Genomic DNA, 23,403 nt, shown 5'->3' with positions numbered 1-23,403 from the left:
TCTGCAAAATAACTCAAATGATCAAATCAATGTAGTAAATGGAGTAAAAAGCACAATATTTGTAAATGTACTTAGTTACTTCCACCACTGCCTGGCACCTAGAAACTACATTATCGAAACACCTTTCAGCATGCAATACAGTATTCAGCAGCACCACAAACTACAGCCTCCAAAATGACGACGGACTGAGATGAATTAGCTCCTCTCTGCGGTGTCCAGAAAAATGGAATACATAACAACCCAAGTGGGGATTAATTTCAATAAAATGTATCAATAAAAAGAGGACATTGTCACTCAACACTGCTTTTATACACGCCGTCAAACAAAAGCAAACCCTCTCCAGCAGATGGAGGTGGTGTGCCTTAATGCTGGTTTCTATCCTCTGATAAACAACAGAGAAGAAGAAAGTAGCTCCGACGATCCTTCGTTTACTGTCTATGGTTTGCTGTACAGTAAACACAACCGGGAAGGTGAAACGCTGTCTGAGTCACTTGGACCAATGTTCACGGCCAGGTGCATTTTGGGAACATATAAGAAGTATTTGGCCTCTGTCCGAGCTTTGAGAAAACAGATCAAGCTACAAAACAGGTATGTGTATTATTCTGAAAAAGGGATCTATTGTTTTGATATCTAACAGCTGGCCCTCTAAGCAAGGAACTCATGAGAAAAGACTACTTTTGTATTGTGACCGTAAAGTTCATATCTTCAAAACATAAACGACTAAGATGGAAGTCAGCATGAATAGAGTGTGTAGAGTTTTTATTTCATCATCATGGGTGCAAAGCTGTATAATATTCTACAATGAATACACAACAGAATAACTAGTGCAGTTAATGATCAACCATATGGTTGTCCTGATCTTTGCCAGTCATATAGCTTCTGTGCACTGGACATAGTCAACAACCTCTTCTCCGTGCAGGATGTCGACTTTACCTCACTCAGTGGTTGCAGTGTGTCAGGTAACAGCCACCCCGGACAAAGAGGCCAACTTCTCTGCCTGTAAACAGCTGGTGAAGGAAGCCAAGGACCGAGGGGCCAGCATGGTCTTCCTGCCCGAGGGCTTCGACTACATCGGATCCAGTCGAGAGGAGACGCTGTCGCTGTCTGAGAGCTTGACAGGAGACACAATCTCACAATACACTCAGCTGGCCAGGTAGACAAACTAGTTATTTTTTTTTTCATTTCTATTCCTTTCAATGTGCTTCCCACATTAAAAGAAAGGTCTGTTCAGTCCCACACTTCTGGAAGATAGTTTTCAGTAGGCTGCTGGTGGCTAGGAGCAGGATTAACTACTCTTACACATTTGGCTCCATCCAAGCAAAAACATGTTTGTACATGAGATAAAAATTATACAGAGTCAACAGAGTTTTGCGTCCCGCTTCTTCGCCTTTTCTTGTGACAAAATGTACTGTTGGCTTAATGAACAAATAAAAGAAAGAGAGCTTGTGTGCCATAGTATTTGGAGCTAGGAACCAGCCTAGGTTCAGTACGTTTATTGTAACATAGTGTAAATATGTATTCGGTAGCCAAGTGAGATTGGTTGGTAAAACTCTGAATCCATCAGCAGGCAGCTACTTCTGTATTGTCTCACATATCATGTAAGAAAGATGTGAATAATTGGTAACAGGTATTTTAATCTCTCCTTCTTCCAGAAATTTGGATGTCTGGCTGTCTCTTGGAGGATTTCATGAACGAGGACATGATTGGGAGTCTGACAAACGGATCTACAACAGTCACATCATAATTAATGATAAAGGTACTGCTTATTGAACAAGCTCTCTTTATATTCTCTCACTCTCAGAAACACACTCGTAAAAACGATCCAAATTAATTCAAGGGTTTATTACATGCTTTTTAAGATCCACAGTCCATGTTTTCCACTTGATGATTCTTTTTGGTACACATGCTAACATTGCCATTGCACCCACAGGGGACATCATTTCAGTCTACAGGAAATCCCATTTGTTTGATGTGGAACTGCCAGAAAAACACGTATCCCTTAAAGAAAGTGCCTTCACCATCCCTGGACCTACCCTTGTGTCTCCAGTCCAAACTCCCATCGGCAAGGTGTCTTTTTATGACATATAATTATCACCAAGTTGGCCTGTAAATGCACATGAATTTTTCATATTAGGTGATTGGTTTGAGAAACCTACTGTCACAGAAAACTGTTGATGATAGAAATGTCCAAAATAGACCAGCAAACAGTTGAGGTATTCCCAAACACTCTAAGTGTTCTTGACCGGACCATTTGAAGGAAGGCATACTGTATTTATTTTTCTGTCACTTTACTGGAAAGAAACACGCATTTTAAAATCAGAAATTGTAAATTTTGGCTGTAAGTCGTCAAACCATCCTAGGCTTGAACTGATTGTTTTGATTGTGTAAGACACAGAAAGAGTTTTTTTAAATTTGGAGAAACAAAAACACAAATCTTTCTCAAATAATTTTTGGTATCATGGAATTTCATGGACAAAATTTCCAGGCTTGTTTTAGATCCACTTTGGGCTTCCCGACTGTAGTTTAACATTGAGATCTGTTTGTGTTCTGTGTCTTTGTTTTGACAATTTTTATTTTGTTGCCACAGATTGGCCTGGGCATCTGCTATGATCTGAGATTCCCTGAGTTATCGCTGGCTCTTCAAAGGCATGGGGCTGAGATTCTGACATACCCATCAGCCTTCACTGAAGCAACAGGAGCTGCTCACTGGGAGGTGGGATGAGTCATTACTTTTTTGGATTACTCATGCTTACAACGAAAGGATAACTATAATGTATAAACCCATGCAAACACAAACTTCCATGTATTTATTCCCAGGTTTTACTCCGTGCACGGGCAATCGAGACCCAGTGTTTTGTCCTGGCGGCGGCGCAGGTCGGCCAGCACCACGAAAAGCGATCATCGTATGGCCACGCCCTGGCGGTGGACCCGTGGGGTGAGGTGCTGGCCGACTGCGGAGGGGAGAAGCCAGGCATGGTGCTGGTGGAAATCGACCTGGAGAAGGTCAGCAGCACCAGGAAGAGCATGCCGGTCCAACAGCACCGCAGAGACACTGGTTTCTATCACAGTCTGGAGAAGACTTGACTACAAGAGAAGTGAAAAATTCAAACTCTGTTTAGGTTTCTGTGAAGCTGCATCATGGGCACCTTAAAGTGCTCATATTATGCTTTTTGGCTTTTTGCCTTTCCTTAATTGTGTTATATATCTTTTTTGTGCACGTTATAGGTTTACGAAGTGAAAAAGCCCAAAGTCCACCCCAAAGGGACTTACCATCTCCAACAGAAAACACTGTTCACAAACTGCTCCAAACAGCTCTATTGTAGTCCAGCCTTTACTTCCGAAACAAACGTGCGTCACTTTGTAACACATGTTATAATGCTCGTCTAGCTGCTAGCATGGCACGCCCTCATACTCTGCTTCTGACTGGCTAGTAGTCCTTACCTAGGTACTGCGCATGTGCGACTCCCAACAAAGATGGAAGAGAAGTGAGATGCCTCACTCTGTAGCTAAAACAGAGAGCTCAACACACAGGGTGAAAAGAGGAGCTGCAGCAATGTGTAGTACAACATTTTGAAAATTAAACCATGTAAACCTATTCTGATATAACCTCTAAATACAATTATGAACCTGAAAATGAGCATAATATGAGCACTTTAAGTGAAAATCATCTCATACCAAATGAGTCTGTAAATTACTCCTACTGGTCAATAGGTGGTACTGTTGGCTAGTAACAATATAAGAAAGTACTGATATGTATATATGATATGTGTTGATCTGTGGTACTGAATGGTTATGTACAAATGTACCTGCAACTTTTCTGTGATTAAAATAATATACTGTTACTGCTGAAAGATTATAAACTCAAACATCTGGTTTGTTTGTCTTCTGTTTCCATTACGAATAAATAGATTACTTTCTTCGTTTTGCTTGATGGTATCACACCAGTGTCTCTGAGGTGCAGAATGGTGATAATGAATGAAATGGTAAAGAAATGTTTAATGTCTCCATCGGGGCCCAGAAACAAGTAATTTCTGTCTATAGCCTAAAATCACAAATACCTCATACATAAACCCTTGATTTTTAAATTAAAATATGTACTCATGTTGGTGTTCACCATATTTATGGATTATCTTCATATATGTAAATGGAAAAACCTTAATCCCTCCATAATTAATAACAAATAAATGCCTTCAAACTGACCTTTTTTTCCTTATAAATTCATCGGTTAATGTTTTTTCAGATTCATTGATTATCATAACATGTCACAATTTTTCCAGAGCCCAAGGTGAGATCCTCAAATTTCTTGAGCATAAAAGTTTAGTCCTAACCTTTATAAACAGTAGTTGCTCAAGGTGCATTAACTAGCTTCCCCCCAGAGTAAGTATTAATACATGAATATATGTACACCACAATATTTCAGCTGGTTAGGGTGGGGCTTTTTTAAACTATAAAAAGTAAGTAGCCAAGTAAGTAATAAAGTAAAGTTATTGACCAAGGGATCAATAAAGTATTATCTTTATTCATAATAATAATACATCATTTATTTGTTAATTCTATTTTGTATAATTAATCTGATTCTGCAAAGTAACTAAATTATCATCAAAAAAATGTAAAAAAAAAAGTACAATATTTCCCTCTGAAATGTAGTGGAGTAGAAGTATGAAGTAGAATAAAATAGAAATACTCAAGTAAAGTAGAGTACCTTAAAAAAGTACAGTGCGGTACCCCTCTGCTTGTAATCATACAGTATATAAGAGCTTGTAATGGGAGTACTTTTACAGTGCACTTCCTCCGCTACTGCACACTACACATGACCACTGATAGTCATTTCTAGTTAGTGACTCCATTAGGTTTTATCCCAGCCGTTTGATTTGCAGGGACTGGATGAATTATTGATCAGATGTTCTCCCTCTTGCCTGTTTTACCATCACAGAGACTGTGGGTGGGAGTCGCTGCAGCTGCTGCTGTTAGGATGGGTAACAGGAAGTGAACGTCACTGACACAGGAATGGGACTGAAAAAGGAAAACACCATCATGATGAGGAGAATGTCAAATCCACTCGTGTAGGAAACAAAAATCCTCGTTTCAACTCCAGGAAAAAAGGATGAATGTTCGTGTCCGAGCTGAAATTGAGGCATCAGGAAGGTAACGTATGTTGCTTTTTTTTATTAGCGGTATCTTAATGTGTGTTTGAGAAAGGAGATGTGTGTTTGTTTCACCATCCGAGGCCATCCATCCTTCTATCGCTGTCAAATTCTGTGAACTCACAAGTTGATTATTCATCCTTCTTGCTGCCGAACTCTGGTGCTAGCTTGTTTCCCAGCTAGCTTGGTATGTCGGTGTCGATGCCGTGCATTTTGTGTCACTGTAAATTCACCGTTAGCTTGTGAATATACTTGTGGATTAAATAGACGCTTTGGTGGTCTCAGGCCTTTGGCTACTCCTCATTATGTGCTTTTTTTCTGGATATTTTCACCATGAAATGCAGATGTAACGTTAATGCATGCACGGCTAAAGTTGAGCGTGTACTGGAAAGGACTGCCTTTTTTGCCATGCTGACTGTCATGGTTGTTTTTCATCATTAGCATTGAAAATCACATCAGTCTTGTGCTTGTGAATGCTGTCCCCTTGTCTACAAACTCTTCCTCCTTCCTATGCACACCCTATAGCTGAATGTATAGACCAGGGTCTGGGTTGAATGTTAACTTACCATCAAAGCAACTAGGCTATAGAGTGGAAAAAGTTAGGCTGGATATTACATTCATACACGTTACCGTCGTATTTTTTTTTTTTTTTAATATTGAGGTTTTCTTGTTTAAAATAACACTACAAAGATTTCCCCAGTCTGTTTCTCAATGCCATCTGAAAATGACACAAAATAGCTTTCCGTCATGTAGGCCATTGGCATTTACTATAAGGCTGATTTGATTAGTCAATTGATAAATTAGTCGATCAACATAAAATTATTCTGCAATTTTTGAAGCAAAAATACCAAAAATGTACTGGTTAAAGTTTCTTAAAAGTGAATATTTGCTGGTTTTCTTATTATTCTTTGACAGTAAATGGAATATTTTTGGGTTCTGGACCTTTTTTTTTGATAAATTAAGCAATTTAAATATAATACAATTTGTAAATGGCCGTTTTTCACAATTTTCAAACATTTTATAGGACTTTTAATTGAGAAAATGAATTTATTTAATGCAACATTCATAGCCTAAGCTAATTTGCAATGCACATCTTTAGACTGCCAAATACAGATGAATCAATAATGATAACAATTGTTTGCTTAAGCCCTGATCGTTTTCTCATTATCATTATCATTAAGGATTTGTTGCATTAAATATGACTACATTTAATTGTTAAGTTGCTTTGGCTGAGGTCTGATGATAACTTCAAGCTCTAAACACATATGATGATTGGTGTGGACAGTAGTGCTGCAGCTAATGACTAGTTGACTACTTGATTACAAATTCAATTAATCATAAAGTTGTTTGGTCTATAAATTGGGGGAAAAGAGTGAAAAATGCCCATTGCATGTTCCCACAGCCAAGATTACGTCATCAAATTGCTTGTTTTGTCAACAGTCCAAATCTCAAAGATAGCCATTTCACGATGATACAAACCATGAAAGAAGCAAATAGTCACAATTCAGAAGCAGGAACCCGGCAAGTGTTTGCAATTTTTACATGTTGAATGATGAAGTTATCAAAATTGTAAATAATTTGTCAATTGCCAAACCATTTTAGCACTAGCAGACATCATGTCAGACATATTGAGGCGAGGGGACTGCATGTGTAGGGTGAGCTGGGATGCTGTATTTTAGGCCTATGTATTTTTTTTGCTGTGTGTAAATTTAAACTACTGCAAGTGTCTCTACATGTCACTCAAATTTCATAAAATATTAAATATGATTTTTTTACTCTGAACTTAATATTTGTGGGAAAAATGCATATTGAAATGAAAATAGGGAAGCCTTGTTGTCAGTGCGAGTAGTTGTAACCCTGATGATTCACACAGCCCCATTTACTAACAAAGACCTTACATGTCGACAAGATGTCCTTGACACTAAAAGTTAATGTTAATGTTAAACATTAACCCAACACCTTTTCATTCCATCACTGTTTTCAGGTATTTGTATATATTGTACAATTGTATATTCATGATTTATGATTAGCCGTCTGTCCTCTCACAGCAGAATCAAGACTCTTTCCACCCTGTGGTTACAGACAGGTCAAACCAAAGGCACTGCCCCGCTCCTTATTTGATTTGCCACGGCTGTTGGTTTAATCAGCGCTCCTGATTGTGTTACGTCTGTCTGGAATGTTTTGCAGTCATTTCGTTAAGCATGACCATAGAGTTTCATTCACAGTCAGACAGTCGAGACATCTCATTTAAGTTTTTATCTCCCTCCTGTCTGTAAGATCCCCTGTTGTTTTTCTTACTATGGTGTTCATAGGAAGTAGAAGGTCAGATTACACATATCCGCAAAGAATCTTGCTAAATCACTTGTCATGACTTTCACTTCAAAACATTAGCCTAGACTTTACATCTCCATAACAAGATTTCTGTTTTTAAGTGAGGCCTGCTCTTCCTATACGATTAGTAGCACACAATTACATCATATAATTAGATACCTTAATGAACTTGTCGTGACAAATCCTGTGATTTAATGATCAGCATTCATTTTGTAAAAGTAGGAACTTCCGCTGTCTTCAGTTGGGCCTGTTGTTTTTTTTTTACAGCAGGATCTCTCCTTGAGACAGTAACATGATGTGTAATTTACATGATGTGCAGGTTTACATGATGTAAACTAAATGGTTTAATGAAAAGATAAATAGATTAAGTAATATATATATATATATATATATATATATATATATATATATATAGTAATACTATATATTATTCTTATTATTAATTTATTATAAGTTAAATCCATTTAAAGCTGTAATTACCGCTTATAGCATCTGACATTAATTTTGAAGTCAAGATACATGTTTTCCTGAGTATTATTTTCTCAAACTGAGATCATCACATGACTGCACAACTCCAGCAGTTAGTCAGTGCCGCATATTGTTGATATGCTGTTAATTGTGAGGAGTGAATGCTCCCTGTTGTGTTGGAGCTGCTGTACGCTGGATGTTTTGCTACAAAGCGATCCATATATCGATCGCCCGCTGCCCTTTGAAGAACACGTGTCAACTTTGTTGGTCCTGTCTATGGAGGATGTGGGAGCTTGTCGGTTAGAGGGAGGGCAAAATGCTGAGTCACATCCCAACAGTCGCCTGGGCAACACCTCCACAGTGACCAGCCGGAGAAAGATAACGGCCCTCGCTGCTCAACTAGTTGTGTAACATCAGCAGACCCTGTAACGTTTTGTTCCCTCGCTGTTGATTATGCTGCCGTTATCGACTGACGACACGACACAGCGCGCACACACTCTTCCCTCTAGCCAATCCTCATCCTCAAACACCAAAATGAAATCTGACTCGTAGGATAGTAGCTCCTCAATTATCAACACACCCTAGTCTCCCTGGCATAATAACGGTTTTGATTACTGCTGCAAAGAATGAATGGAAACATGAACAAGTATACTGCAGATTGTCATAATTATAGCTATCAAATGTCACCAGCAGAGAGAAATAGGACAAAAGATGACAAGTCTAATTGAACCAGACCATCGTAAGAGACTCAGCAGCACAGTTTATTTAATATCAAAACTGTCTGTCTGAAAAGATAATTGCACACTTTTAACATGCATTTTGTACTCTCACTCTAATTTGCCCTGGTTAGCAATGCCTGCATTAATCAGCACTCCTGTGTGTTCAAACTAAGCCACAAAAGGTTAGTTTAAGTCCAAACAAAATAGTAGAAGTATTGAAAGTGTGATTTAAGTAGTATTTTAGATTTCAGACTGGCACAAGGTTTTCTTCTCAAATCATGACTGTTCTGCAGTGTAACTAGAGGTCAACATCACATGAGCTCACCTAGAGGATCTCTGCCTTGAGATTGACTCTGCAAACAAGCGTAATTGAATTTCCTGGCCAACTTGATTTGATATAGCGCAAAGGGAAGTCCTGTCTCATGGTGAATCAGTGCGATTGTTGCCACAGGGAAAGTTTCTCTTCCCTGTGTGCCTCACATTATAGAGTTTGTGCCAGAGTGTATTAGTGGTCTTCAGGTTCACTGTTGGCGTTTGCGGCAGGGTTTTGTTCATCATAGCTTGTGCCGTGATGTAGTAATTTACTATCATAACAAAGTGTCTGGATTTATTTGTTAGAGGAGAGTGACTTTCACTGCAACACCCCACATCTAAAAGGAAAGGGTTGGCGCTGTTGAAAGCCATTTTTTAATATGAAATAAATGTGAAGTACAGCCTGACCAAAAAAATTGTCTGTGGCAATATATTAGCCAAGTGCAGTACAGAATGGCCATAAATATGCTTGCGGCAGTTTAAAAACATTCTCTTTCCTTGGCATTCACTTTCTGTATGCACTGGATAAAATGATTGTTTTGTTACAAAAGCACTTTTCACATTTTTTAGGGAAACCTACTTCCTAAATCTATCGAGCTGACTCCAACTTTTCTTTTTCTTCATTTCCTTTTCATTGTGGCCTTTTCTGAATGTCAGCACACAGCACATGCGAGAACAGTCCAGATCACATAGAAAGTCAAATCTATTCAGGTCAATGAAAAGGGAGCATAGAAATCTATTTAGCCTTTTTTCACAGATATAGAGAAATATGTTGTCGCCAGTCAAACCATAAAGTATTAGTGAAGTTCAATCAGGCTGCAGCACCATCTTTCTCCTGAACTCTCTTCTTCTCTCTTTTTTTATTACTTTGGGACTCATCATGCCTTGTGGCTGATATTCCTATAAATATCTTCGGGTTATATTCTAATTTTCAGGAGTCATTGTGCTCGGCCTGGTGGGGATCATTTAGGTCACGTCTGTCACAGTTTGTGGTTTCAGATTCTTGTGTAGTTCCCCCCGCTTCCACGTGGGGGCATGGTTTAAGCAAAGGTGACGCCACTCTGCTCTCTTTGGTCCACTTGCAGCAAACAGAACATTATAACATCACTGCCAAATATCTTAAAGGAACCAAGCAAATTAAGAAAAAAATAAAGTCAAAAAATAAATAAATAAAAAGCCGGGAACCTCATTCCTATTTGCATTATGCATCTGAATCCAAGGTTTCTTCAATATGTAGGCCTAGGTAATACTTCATTTTATGGGTCCATGATTTCCTAATAATTTCCTAGGAAGTTTATTAATAGAACTATGTAATTTGGTACTATCTATAGAGAAAATAAGGGTTTACTAGAGATAATCTCAATTCATACCCAAGTAAAACATTTATTTGTCATCGGAATCTTTATTCTCCATATATGTTGAATTGTGTGCTTTCCTGTAGACATATTTTACATTATACCATTTTTAGGTTACGCTACAGTAATTGGACATTTTTAATTAAGATTCACACATTTAAATATTTTAGTAACAGATTACGTAGTTCTTTTAATGAAAAGCCTTGAAAATGATTAGGAAATTATTCTTAAATGTTGCAAAAGAAAAGAGTTTCATAGCTGAGATATTGATTTTTATGATAGCTGCTAGACTCCCCAGTACACTAGATTTATTGATGGTTTAAATCTACAATCACAGGTCGAATGTATTTTTCTTCTTCACCTTGTATCTCTGGTAAAGGGGTCCAAATATTGGTTCTCAGTCATTCTACCTCTTCATTAGCATGGCTGGCCATCTCTGACAGTCCGCATTCATCTATACTCTAAATGGATGTTCTGTATCCCTTCCCTGTCATTCCTTCCACACCTCATTCCCTTTTTGTTTCACTTAATCTTCCATTTCCATCATTCCATCACAATATTTCTCTTATCTCTCAAGGTTATCTGCACCTTGAAAATGTTTTATTTCTATTGGTTTTCTTACCAGTAATCACCTTTTTTTGTTGTTGCCAAGATCACTTAAACATAATGGGAAATGTACGTGGATTGCTAACACTGGAAATGTCAATTGAAACACAACACAGACAGTAGAAGTGAAATTAAGGACTTTTTAAAATATATAATATGGGCAGGGTCTGTGAGAGGCTTGCGGACATTTAAGTCAGTGATCTAAACAATATTGACTAAAATATAGAGTAGGCTATATTTTGATCTGGTGATAATTTCTGAAAGATGGGTCAAACTCTGTGTATCTTTGTAATTCTTTAGAATAATTAAAGGACTTTGTGGGCACTTCTCATGTATGTTTGCTCTTTTTGTTTCCCAGTGAAGGCCCCAGTTGCCTCATTCTCCAAATATAACTGGACAGAAATGTGATGGATACAATGAAAGAATGTGTGACCAGATTATTGTCTTTCAGTTCAGGTTTTTGTTGTTTGTCTGAGAACAAGCTCTGGGAACTGGTTGTGTTTCTCTTACCGCTCAAATAATAAAGTAGATTTGTTGCTGGACCATGAATGAGTGTGTGACTATAATCTCTCCATCACAGCCTCACTGTGGGCCTGTCTGTCTTTGCTGTTTTTCTGTGAGTCAGTATGCACGTAAACAACCCACCCTACTCATCTGTGACCCACTTCAGTCTGTAGACTCTATAATCTAGCATCCTCACAACATGGTGTGTATATCTCCACCACTCCCCTCCTTCCCTTCCTCCCTTATCATCCAGGGCACCGGCGTGTTGCTAAATGGAGTCGGAGCAGCTGTACCACAGAGGCTACTGCAGGAACAGCTACAACAGCATCGCCAGCGCCAGCAGCGACGAGGAGCTGCTGGATGGAGCCGGTGTTATCATGGACTTCCACACCACAGAGGACGACAACCTGCTGGATGGGGACGCTACCTCCCCAGGTAGGGAGAACGGGATACCTCCAAATACTTCCCCCAAGCTGTTTGATTGGTTCTGGACGTTTTGAGCCTCCCCCCTGTGACCCAGGCTTGACGAACACTGACCCTCACCCTCCAATCAGATAGGACCTTTACTTGAATTCTCAGTGAGCTTCCCACTGTGCCCCATTCTTTCTGTTGCTGCGTCTTCAAGTACAAAATCCAGTTTATCTCCTGACTAAGCAGACACGTTGCTGCTCTGGTTATGAGTCACTCCACTGCTGATGTCAATACGCATCAAGTGTGTGTTTGCTCGTGTGTGTTGCTGTTCTATGGCGCAGTCGCTCTGCCATTGGCCCCCTCCTCATCTCCATCCACACCCATCAGCTGCTCTACATGCCGTCCTGTCACACTCTACAGACACCTGCTGCCCAGCATCCACCCAGCATCATTGTCCTGCTCCTGTTTTGTCTGAAGCAGCCTCACAAATGGTTATAAAACTATTAATCGATATTCAAATGGGAAATAAATATGGATATAGACAGCCAAAGTCACTTCTTTGTAGCCTGCTGATAACCAAATTATCTGAGCACAGAAGTAAACGTAATTAGCCTTGAGAGGTTTTGACCGTATCTCATGGTCTTCATTCAGCAAATAGTGAGACCCTCAAGTCCCGTGATAACAAATGATAAAAAGTTGAGGTGATAGCCAATCAGAGTGAATTAATTATCAAATTGATTTAAAAATTGCACAATTTCTTTGGTCGGTCATTAATGTTATTCTTTTTATTAACCATTTTTTTTTTTTTTTTTTGTTATTATTTTAAGTTGTGTTTTTCCACCAACAATCATTTGTTTGGTTGTCTTGCACATCCAGTCATAATTGTCGTTCTGCCCAGAACTACAAACTTAACAATGACTGTTCTTATACTAAACTTTATTTTGCATGGTTTCATGATTTTGCCTATTTGTGTTCTCCTGTTTCCATCCACCATCTTGACCTGGTCACATTTTCAACAATATTACTTCCTGTTTCCTGCAGTTTTGTGGTCTCACCACCACTTTTATGTGTGCTTTGGCCTTGCTCGTTGTTCCTACTCCGCCTTGTCTTGTGGCTTACGTGGATTGGTCTTTTGTGTCAGGTAGCAAGCAATGAAAGATAGGTGGGTGTTAGTAATAATACATACACATGGCAGAGGCTCTGTTTTTTGTTGTTTTTTATTCATAAATGCGTCATCACCTGGCAAAATATAGAACAGCTTAGCTGGAGTGTTTACAAGTGAGACACAGTGACTTTAGCTTATAAAAAAAGATACAGTATTTATTATGCACTTGTTAAAGAGTGTGTTGTACCATTGTCTTTTCTGCTGAATTAGATCATAAGTTTAGATCATCATTCATAGTTAGACTGCTACGAATGATCTCTGCCATGCATTTGGCTGCCATGCTACATAATTATAATCCTACCTGTCATTCCAGTGCACACACCTGTTTCTCATTCATTCAGAGGCTCAGTGGCACTCTGACTGGTATATCTTGTGACCCATCGACATCCGATCTGCTGCGTCCTGTTTGTTGTTCCTTGTCTGAGTAAATCTGGTGATTTCTCTCTTTAGTTTTGAATTGCAGCTGGTCAAACAGCATGCTGAGGGGGTTGTGTCTAAGGTGTCAGCTGGGGGGGAGACTGAAGTTAACAAACTAGTGTGTTCATGTTGTGTATAAACTCTTTCTGTCTATTTAATTTAGATAATTAGGATTAACTGCCTTTATTTGTGTCAGCTTGAAGACACAATGAAAAATAAAAACGCACTTCCATGGAAAGTTGTGGTGCAAGTAAACTGGACTAGTTGCTTGTAGAGAACAGACCTTTTCCCTGCTGCTTATTCTGCTATTATCTGCCATCTCCCTTTTCTGTGGTGCAACTTTTTTCAGTTTAATTCTGAACACAGCTTTTCCTGTTTTGCACTGATGAGGGTATGGAAAGACTTGCTCTGTTACAGCTCTCTTTATCAGGCATTATAAGTCATGCGGGTATGGTTGGCACAAAACCTGTAATATTTCTGTTAAAGTGAACATCTCATGCTCAGAAGCTGAAAGATTTGCTCATTCTTGTGATCAGTGTTGCCAACATAAAAGCTCACAATTCTGTGGGAAGGTTCTCAAAAGAAAGGCACATAAAACAATGAGAGCATTTCTAAGGTTACAGTGTGCACTAATGGAGAAAGTTGTGAATCGTAAAACATTTAATAGCAGGTTGATTGAAAGGCTTCTGTTTTTACACTTTTAATGGCAAGATATCTGAACATCTAAACATGCTTTTTGACTACCATTAGCTTGTATTTACTGTAGGAATTTACTGTCTGCATTGTAGCCACACTACAACCAGCAACAGTGATAGATATCTCAAAGTGAATTGTCTACTGGCTTTAGTTGTGGGTTTTTATTGAAGTGTAGTAGCAGTGATATAACGACTCTAGAGTTTAGACTCAGTCTATTCATTATTAAAAAGGAGACTGTGGGTGACCAGGCTGTTCAGTAGGAGACACACAGATGACTTAACTGTATGGACGACCATGTGCAGTACAGCAGGATGCAGACAGAAGTGCGATTGTATGGAACAAGATAAATGGAGGTAGTGCTGCAGCAAAGGCAATATTGAAGATATATCCATCTTTGTTTGCTGTATTTATGCTCAGTTGTGTTTTAAAGCTCAATACCAACATTGGTATTCCAACATTAGCATTTAGCTCAAAGCACAGTTCATATTTACAGCCATACAGTTAGCATGTTATCACGCATATTAACAACTATTTTATGCTAGGTTAAGCATCACATTTAGCATTTTAACATGTTTACATGCTAATGTTAGATTGTGAACATGTCGTTAAAAGAACATAACGTAATATTGAGCATGTTAGCTTATTAGCTTACATATTATAGCCAGACCAATACTGGATTTTAATCCCAGAGTTAGTAGAGGTTGTGTTTATCTACTGTATGTTTATGTAAGAGGGATTGGCTTTCATGTCAGTGTCTCCAGTCTCTGCCTGGTGATTAGCCCCTCTTTCTTTTTCTCCGAAACTGGACCTCTGGGCAGTTAACTATGGAAGGTGAAAGCATGGGGTAACCCTAACCTGCCACCATGTATGCTGTCACTGCTGCTACAAATGAAGAGCGAGCTTCTTTGAAATGTTGCAACAACGCATAATTGATACGTTTCCTACGAATATTGAAGAACTCTGATAACCACTGTTGTATTAACCAGGATGTAAAAAAGGTCTAACAATCATTTATAACTACTATTTAGCCTGTTCAGTCTTACTTTTTTTATATTTTGGACCACATTGTAATGTACTACTGTATTTGCCTAGGCTCCACCTCCTGCTCTTGTCAGTTTTCTTGATTTTTGTGTGACACCCATATTTGTACTGACATTCCCATGAACCCGTTTGGCTGCAAGGTGTCGGTGTGAGCTAGAGTTTCAGGAAATCTCTGGATGGCTGTTCTTCCTTGAAGCTGGTGTGTTGCCTGTCTCTGTCTCTCTGTGCTATTTTTAGGTAGAAGTGAGGGGTGGGTTCATAGGGAAGCTTGTAAAGCCCTCCTCTGGGCTATGACTGCAGTGTGAGCAAAGGGGCTGGCTCACTCTGTGGTCCCATGGAGAATTTTGATGAAACTTTTTGTTTGCTTGGAAAAAGTAAAGGAGATCAACAGAGCAATGCTTTGGGGAAATTTGAACTGAAAAGGATTTATTCTGTTAAATTTTAACTCACTGGATTACTGAGACTTGAGATTTCTTTGTTTCAAACTTCATGTTGTTGTTGTTTTGCTGGTTTAATGTCCTGACTGGGACTTGTTGAGCAGAGAAGTAGCAAACTATGGCTGACATCACCGTTGTCATTGCCTAGCAGCAGGAGCCCTCCTGAAAGGTAGGTCTTGGCTATCACAGACTTTATATTTTAGAGTGAAAACATAGTTGCAGCGTGTGAAATGTCAGGGTCCCATTGTTTAGGCCTGGGAACTGCAAGTTATGTGGAAGAGCCTGACTTAAGTTGCATTGTTTCATACAATACCACATATTCACACCAAGTTTACAAAACACCTTCTGTCTTGAAACAGTAACTGTGATCGCTTTTGGATTATAAGCATTAAATCCACCTCCATTCAGATTGGTTTAAAGGGGCTAGAGAGAGTTTCTCTACATTAGAGTCAGTGCAGTCTGTCTTGCATTATGGCACAGATGCTGTGAGAAGTCCAGATAATATCTCACGTTTCATATCCTCCCTGTAGAGAGAACACGAGAGAGGAAAATTGAGCAACTGCTGTGTATCTGACATTGGTGTCACTTTTTGCTTGTTTTTTCTTGCTGCAGTCTCTCTTACAATCCCCAAAACAGTATTTCATTTTCTCTTTGTATGCTGGAGGAAAGGCAGCCGTGGCAGTGGAATTTATTGAAAAATAACCAAAATAACAATGCAGATTGGCAAATAACTCCAATGGGCAAATAGTTATTGAGGCTTGACCTTGTTTGTGCAATCAGAAAGCTTTCTTTCATTTCATTTATGAATAGGCTAAGTGATTTTGAGTTGAATTGGCAAAATACTGCTGTGGAAAGTTTTCTCTTTTATCAGTTTGGGCTGTAACCAGAGATGGACCGATCTAACTTTTTCTCTTGCAATACCAATTCCAACACCTTAACTCAGAGTTTCTGCAGATACCATTCATCAGTCTGATACTACAAATGCTCTCTTTTCCTCCCAATTTTGAAGAATATGTTAGCATTACTGGCTGGAGCTCATTGGGATCCTTTTTATGTAAGGTAACATGAGGCCAGGGATTGCTGTGCCACTGAAAACTGAGTTGACTTTAACCACTGAGTGACTTTTTGAAAATAACATAACAGAAACACACCAATGTACTTACAAGTAAAGTATCTGCTCCAATTCCCATACAGCGATCGGATCAATGCATCCCTAGCTTCAACTAAAAAATATTTCCAATATTGATTAATCTGAAGAATATGTTGTCAATCACACATTTACTCTACAAGACAATTGTGAAAAATTACCTCTTGTCTTTTTGTGGTCTGACCATAGGGTCTCACATGACTGACAGTTTGAAACTCAAACATATTCAGTTTACCATCATATGAGACAAAGAAAGCAGGAAATATTCAAATTTTTGGGGCTGGAGCCAGTAAAATCTTTGCATGGAAAAAAAAGCTGATCAAAATGATCATTATTCACCTGACAGAAAGCCTGTTCCACTCATACTATTAGAACTTCTATTAATCAGTTACTTACTTTAACCCCCCTCCACTTGCTCAGAATGGAATATTCCATTTTAGAGCTCACCCTGTCTCTTTCTCACACACACACACACACACACACACACACACACACACACACACACACACACACACACACACACACACACACACCCCTGTGACTGGCCCAATGGTCTCTCCCATACAGGCAAGGCTCACAGATCTCCCTTAGCAACCAAGCAGACAGGGTTGACCGGCTTGGTGTGCTAGTCGTCTTTCCCTTTGAGTGTGTGTGTGTGTGAGTGGTGACATCATCAGCTAGTCAGCTGCTGCAGTGGAGGGAGAAAGAAAAGGGCGGGGGAGGGAGAGAGGACACATTCACACACAGCCCCGCTTGTCTTCCTCTGGTAAACATGGCAGCAGCGACTGACACACGCAGCGAGCAGTGCGTAGTGAAGCCTAGCTTAGCCTAGCCTCGTCTCAACTGTAAACATGGAGGAGGAGGACGGGGCGCCCGACCCCTATTTGCCCTACGACGGCGGAGGGGATACCATCCCCCTGCAGGAGATCCCTAAAAGAGGTACACCACGTCCCCTCTTATTTTTTTCTCCCCCTTCCCCTCCGGTTCCCATCTTTTCTCATGATGCTGTGATGGCAGAGGCCGCTGTCCTTCTTGTACAGTGAGTGCATGTAGCTAGCCATATGGCATTGTGCAGGTTAGGCAAACGCTGCCTTCATCTGTTGTTGGTGAGGGATGAAAATTGGAGCGCAAGTGAATTGCTATTGAATGCATGTTCTGTGGGAGCTTAACATCTGTCTGCTCAGCCTATTTCACAATTCACTTCTCTGTTGATGATCAACCAGCAGTGTGTGTGTGTGTGTGTGTGTGTGTGTGTGTGTGTGTGTGTGTGTGTGTGTGTGTGTGTGTGCGCACGTCAGCCAAAGATAATGAGCTAAAGAGGGAGTTGAGTTAGTGCGAAGGCTTGTGCTTGGCTTGTTGAGCAGCAGCGACTAAAGGCAGCATCATGGGCATCCATTTTAATTCCTCCACAGAGAGAGGCACAGTCAGGCTTTGGCTACTAAATATGTGAACTGGATGCATGTAGATGTAGGCTGTGTGTCGTTGAAGCTTTTAACAATGTTCCTGCAGTGTGAGGACACCTGTTGGCCAAATTCAGGATGTCGCCTTACATCACATCACACGTAACGGGGTCCTCAGGGTGAAGGCATACAGTCAAATTGTGACCGCTTGTTTTTCTCTGACAAATTTGAGTTCTTAACACTCTATCCTTGTTTGTCTTTCCTATCCGGTGTTTAGGGAGTTTTCCTTTTAGTTGCATGTGTGTGCGTTGATTCCTCCAGGCCTTGTTAGATTTTACGGTGAGCGAGCAGATACAAAAGGCCCCTACTGAGTTTAGGACTGCCTACATCCACTTTGTGCAAAGTACATCCCAACTTGTATTTCCTCTCTCCTTGCAGATGCACATTTTTGTAGTTTTTAGTCCAGCTTGTGATCCTCTCCTTACTTGAATTCTTCAGTCTCTAGATAACCACATCTGACCATAAATCCACCTCTCTCTTACCATTTAGTCAGCCCTCCATGTAGAAGCAGCTTTACACATGGATCTTCTGGTGGTTTTGCATTGCATGATTACAGTAGTTGTAATCCAGATACATTTTCTTCTAATTCCCTGCTTTACTAACCTGTGAAACTGGACATATAGTGTTTGTACTATATTTGCAAAACAAAATATAGCAATTTGGCCTCTTAAGGTCATCTACCTTAAACACTGTGTCCTTGTCTCAACTATGCGAAACCAACACGTAATATGTAAACACACAAAAAAGGGCCTTTTTGGACTTTGATCTATTTATTTGTCTGCCTTTTGTGCGACTCCAGGGATTCCACCAGTCTGGTCATCAGGCTGGCTTCTCAGGCTAAGGAGGTTGTCGGGGTCAGTTTATGATGCTGATCACATGATGGCTGAGCAGACTAACCCTACTCCAACTGGGCTGATCCGTAGTGTCCTAGCAGGCTGCCTCTAAACCTCTCTGATCTGATTTACTCAACAGTAGTAGAGTAGACCTAATACAGGGGAATGAAGGGTCGGTTGTTAGACTGGAAACCTTAAATTTCTCCACCCATTATACACAGAAACCTCTGAACAAGCAGTTGTCTGCTGGCCATTTCCCACCTCATTGATCATAGTAACACAGGGAAGCCACATCAAATTCATTCAGGGAAGTGGTGATTATTGACAGTCAGCAAGCCTGAATGCGCACTGACGCGGCTGTTATCCCTGCTGCAGGCTGAACAGAATTGCCACGTCACTTTACTAATGCACAAGGGAAAGAAACTGAAGCCTTATTTGTATGTGTGTGTCTTTTGTCTGCGTGCCTGCTGAACCGCTGGAACATGATGCTGGCGATGTGTTCGTATATACAGTACCTTTTGGTTTCTGTTTTCCGTGGCGTCACCCTCACTTGGCTCCACACTCTGATGGGGGGTCAGTGGTGCAGCATCAGCAGGAGGTCTGATTTATTGCATCAGTCAAATCCTTCGTTTTCTTACTGGAAGTTGAAAATGTTCCCTTCTTAATAAGCCACATCGATTCTGTTCCTACTTGCGAGATGGAATTTTTGCAACAGTTACTGCAGTGAAGAGCCGCAGTCTTATCTTTGTTGTTGTCTTCATAACCGACACCACTATTTTTCTTCATCGAACATTTTTTGCCTGGCAGCAGACTTTGCAGAAATCTAACTTAATTTTTTTTTTTTTTGTCCCACCATTCTCCTGACCTAGAGTGGCCCTTGAGGGGCAGAAATCCCATTGACAAATATTGTTGGTGATATTTTCAGATATTTAGCATTTTTTGTCTTCAATTAATGGCCTGCCCTAACGTTTTCTCAAAGTCAGTTGGCCAAAATTAGGTAACTTAATGTCAGTTTGAGATTTGATCATGTTAACTATAATGTAATTTGGCATTATAAACATTCTCAATTGTAGATGCTCAGTATGAACTGGGTAGTGCTTTTTTGAATACATAAATACGGTACATTAAATCAAATCTTTATTGTCCATTATGGAGCTTGTTATATGAGCATGCACCAAGAAAACGGCAGTTATTACCATCACCAGCTCATTAAAGGTGGTAGGGGAGGTCTTTTAAGAAATCAATATACACTGCAGTATTGTCAGTCCATATAAATCCTTGTGATTATTCAGCAAAACATGTTGGCTCTCTTTTTGTCTTGACTTATACTGGAACAGGTAGTTCAGTCCCTTCAAAGCAGGTTTTATTATGTCAGCACTTCTCTGTCAACAAAAGTCACTGCATCCAGTGTAGTTTTATACCCTGTTCTGGTCTCTTGACCCAGTTGTTTTAGACATTTGGTTGTTTGAGACCCTCCCAGCAGCCTGATGGACAAGGTGCATCATCATGCTCATTAGGTCTTCTTCATCTGTTCATTATGTGTGTAGGTAGGTACACAGCTTTCAAAAAAGGTTGAAGATGGGAGTTGGTCTCTTTAAATGTTTCACCGGAAGTAATTGTGAAACTGAAATTGTATCCCAGCATGCATTTTGAATCTACCAAGCTTGGATGGCGGAGGATATGAAACAGACTCAGAACTGTCATTTTCGTTATACACCTCAATTATCAATAATAGTTTTACACAATAAATCAACTCATTAGACTTTGAATGTATGGTTGATTTCTCAAAGTAATGCCTGCATGAAAATTTACTCAGACGTTTGTGGCGATGTGGAGACCCGCTAGCTAGCCTGGTGGTCATCCCTTGGTGGAACTGTTGCATGTAATATTTGTTGCTGCAAAAGTGGTTTGGCTGATGGGAAATTGTATATTTTTTTGTGCGCATACATAACAGTGAGGATAACAAGGGGTATCTGATGATTGCATCTCACAATCAATGCAGTTGAGAGCGCTGAAAAGCTAGTTAAGTGGAATTGTAGTGAAGTAAACGGTACCACATTTCCCTCTGAAATGTAGTAGAGCAGAAGTAGAAAGTGGCATGAAAAGAAAATACTCAAGTAAAGTACAAGTACCTCAATCTTGAGTAAATAGTTATTAGGTAAGTAATATATGAAATTACTAGGGCTGGGATGATATGCTTTTGTCCCGATTTGATTCTTTCACGCTACATGTGTGCCGATTTGATTTGTTTTCATTTATTGCGATTCTAGAAGTATTGCGATTCGATAGTATTGAGTATTACGATTTTCTTTTCCTTCATTAACAAAAACAAAAGTTCAATAATACAGTTCTAGAGACAATATATCATGAGACATTTCTAAAAACTAAATGTTTTCACAATGTTTTCACATTTATTTAATTTGTAAAGAAGTACATAACATGTATTTTCTGCTTTTGGTCTGTTTTGCTGGAAACAGATATGATGTAGTTGGTGGTACCATATAAACAGCAAATATTTAGGTGAATCATTGGTTAAAAAAAAGAAGAAGAATCACATTTAAAAATCGTCGCAAAAAAAAAATCACGGGACATATGTGAATTATTAGTAATTGGTTATATTCCACTACTGGATGCCAGTATAAGCATTGTTGTCCAAATTGAGTCTGATGTGTCCTCTCATTCTTGGGAGAATGGACTCCCAGGTTCAAGTTGCCACGTTCAATCTCCGAAGGACGTGAGTTGGAACTTTGTGTACTCTGTAATGAGAAAGGTCTAATGTCAGTTAAACTGCAACTGCTATGGAACTGTGCCAGTAGTGGTTGCTACTAGCAATAAAATGTTCAACTGAAACCAGTTACTGGTTGGTCATTAAAAAGTGAATAAATACCAATTTTTCCTCAGTAAACCTAAATTTAAAGCATGCCACACATTTCTTAAGGGTTGTTGTAGGTCTTGCCTTTTTTGACTGAAATAGCTCTTGTGCTTAATGTATGCAGATGTACAAACTGATGACTTAAAGGAAAGTTGATCGTATAAACATGAAAACCGTATGAGAAACACACAGCCCATAGCTACACACACACACAAACGTCCAGATTGTAGCCGTCACTCTAAAATTAAAATGGAGAATGATAGCTTCAGTCTCCCTGCCAAGCCTGACACTCTTACTGCCGCTGACTCCACAACAGTAGCTTACACACTCTCTTTCCCCTTTCTCCTTTCAGAACAGGATGTGTGTCAGCTGGTCACATGAAAGCTACATTTGGCCATTTTGTACCTGCTTCTTACAGAAATTCTCACCAAAGTGTTATCGACGTATTTCGTCTTTCTCACATCCCATCTAACATCAAAGGCAGTGATATGAGCTTTCAAAGGCTGTGTCATGGCCCACATTAATAATGGGGGGAACAGGATTTATTATCTGCTTATGTCTCAGTTATGATACAAATGTGGCTTTATTCCTAACTGAAATGTTTGTTATTTGATTCTCGCTACTTATAATCTTTCTTGCCCGCTGTGGATTCATTTTTTGGTGCACTTTTTGGAGTTGTGTGATATTTATTATATGGTAATACATGTGTATTGTTATAGCAGTGCAGTGTAGTAATGCTTGGAAAGGATGCAAATGCGTTGATGCCATTTAATGATCTGTTTCATGGCTCTGGTTAGGGATATGTTTTATGTTTAAAGCAGATCACAGAGGGTTAACAGCTATGAATAAGGACTTGTTTGATAGTCATCATGGCCCTGCCCCAGTTGTAGTTACACTCAGGAGATTTAAAATGTATTGTGGACTGGAATGTGTATGTTTGCTGTTCAAATGGTTTTATGTTGTTAAAGATTACACCAGTCACAAAATGGCATGCAGGGTGGGAAATTAACATTCCCTTTGATTGTTGTCTTAAGTACCACTTTGGCAGGAAACCAACAATCATTGTGTTTTTAAAAAAAGTAAATTAAATTAAACCTAAAGTTAAATTTATCTGCTAAACCAGTTGAATTTGTACCCTCGGTAACATCATCTGCTGCCAACAGTCGCATTGCCAGACCACAGCACTGCGGAGGAGGGCCAGGCTAGAGCACACAGCATTCCGGGATAGGAGAAAAATGTGCTCTGGTTTATTGCCATTTATTTAAACCAATCACAATCGTCTTGGGCGGTGCTAAGCGCTGGACGCAGGTACGGTGCCTCTGCAAAATAGCCTCGGGAAGGAACTTGTTTTGGTGGAACGTGCACGTAGGGAAGTGGCCTCTGGAATTCAAATGGCTGTTGAATGTGTGATGAGAATTTTACTCAAAAAAAGATCAATATAATTTGATTGTCGGAGGATGTTTCCCGAACCAGAGTTTAGAATGG

The 23,403-nt window shown here is 39.6% G+C and overlaps 2 protein-coding genes across 11 annotated transcripts in view; both read left to right on the top strand.

The window, feature by feature from the left end:
• Positions 1-331: 331 nt before the first annotated feature.
• Positions 332-3,924, top strand: nit1 (nitrilase 1). Of its 3 annotated transcripts, XR_004895464.1 has the most exons (7): positions 332-588; positions 920-1,153; positions 1,653-1,756; positions 1,931-2,067; positions 2,588-2,713; positions 2,818-3,137; positions 3,644-3,924. XR_004895464.1 is itself a non-coding variant. In XM_031304483.2 (6 exons), exons 1-6 carry the CDS (start codon positions 347-349, stop codon positions 3,082-3,084), a joined length of 1,110 nt encoding a protein of 369 aa, XP_031160343.1. In that variant the 5' UTR covers positions 332-346; the 3' UTR covers positions 3,085-3,154. The 3 variants fall into 3 exon arrangements, 2 of the variants coding, with proteins under 2 accessions (XP_031160343.1, XP_031160344.1); XM_031304483.2 differs by lacking the exon at positions 3,644-3,924 and having other exon boundaries at positions 2,818-3,154; XM_031304484.2 differs by lacking the exon at positions 3,644-3,924 and having other exon boundaries at positions 464-588; positions 869-1,153; positions 2,818-3,154.
• Positions 3,925-4,907: 983 nt separating this feature from the next.
• The window catches only part of clcn3 (chloride channel 3), a 37,106-nt gene continuing 18,610 nt past the window's right edge, over positions 4,908-23,403 (top strand). For 4 of the 8 annotated variants that reach the window (XM_031304459.2, XM_031304462.2, XM_031304455.2 and 1 more), the window contains exons 1-2: positions 4,908-5,145; positions 11,693-11,874. In XM_031304459.2, the coding sequence (XP_031160319.1) occupies positions 11,712-11,874 (163 nt within the window). In that variant the 5' untranslated portion in view covers positions 4,908-5,145; positions 11,693-11,711. Of the gene's footprint in view, positions 5,146-11,692; positions 11,875-15,420; positions 15,776-17,339; positions 17,693-23,403 lie in introns of those variants that run through there. The other 4 variants (XM_031304458.2, XM_031304461.2, XM_031304456.2 and 1 more) reach the window with 4 other exon arrangements.

This window comes from Sander lucioperca, chromosome 17 (assembly GCF_008315115.2).
Source record: "Sander lucioperca isolate FBNREF2018 chromosome 17, SLUC_FBN_1.2, whole genome shotgun sequence".
NCBI lineage: Eukaryota > Metazoa > Chordata > Actinopteri > Perciformes > Percidae > Sander > Sander lucioperca.
Note: the sequence above shows the minus strand (reverse complement) of the source record. Positions and strands in the feature narration are given on the sequence as shown.

What these genes read in the sequence shown, in the direction of transcription:
- nit1 (XM_031304483.2), top strand. Translation starts at nt 347, where the DNA reads ATGGAGGTGGTGTGCCTTAATGCTGGTTTCTATCCTCTGATAAACAAC. An exon ending in CAATACACTCAGCTGGCCAG is followed by an intron (nt 1,154 to 1,652) that starts GTAGACAAACTA and finishes TCCTTCTTCCAG; the next exon opens with AAATTTGGATGTCTGGCTGT. An exon ending in CATCATAATTAATGATAAAG is followed by an intron (nt 1,757 to 1,930) that starts GTACTGCTTATT and finishes TTGCACCCACAG; the next exon opens with GGGACATCATTTCAGTCTAC.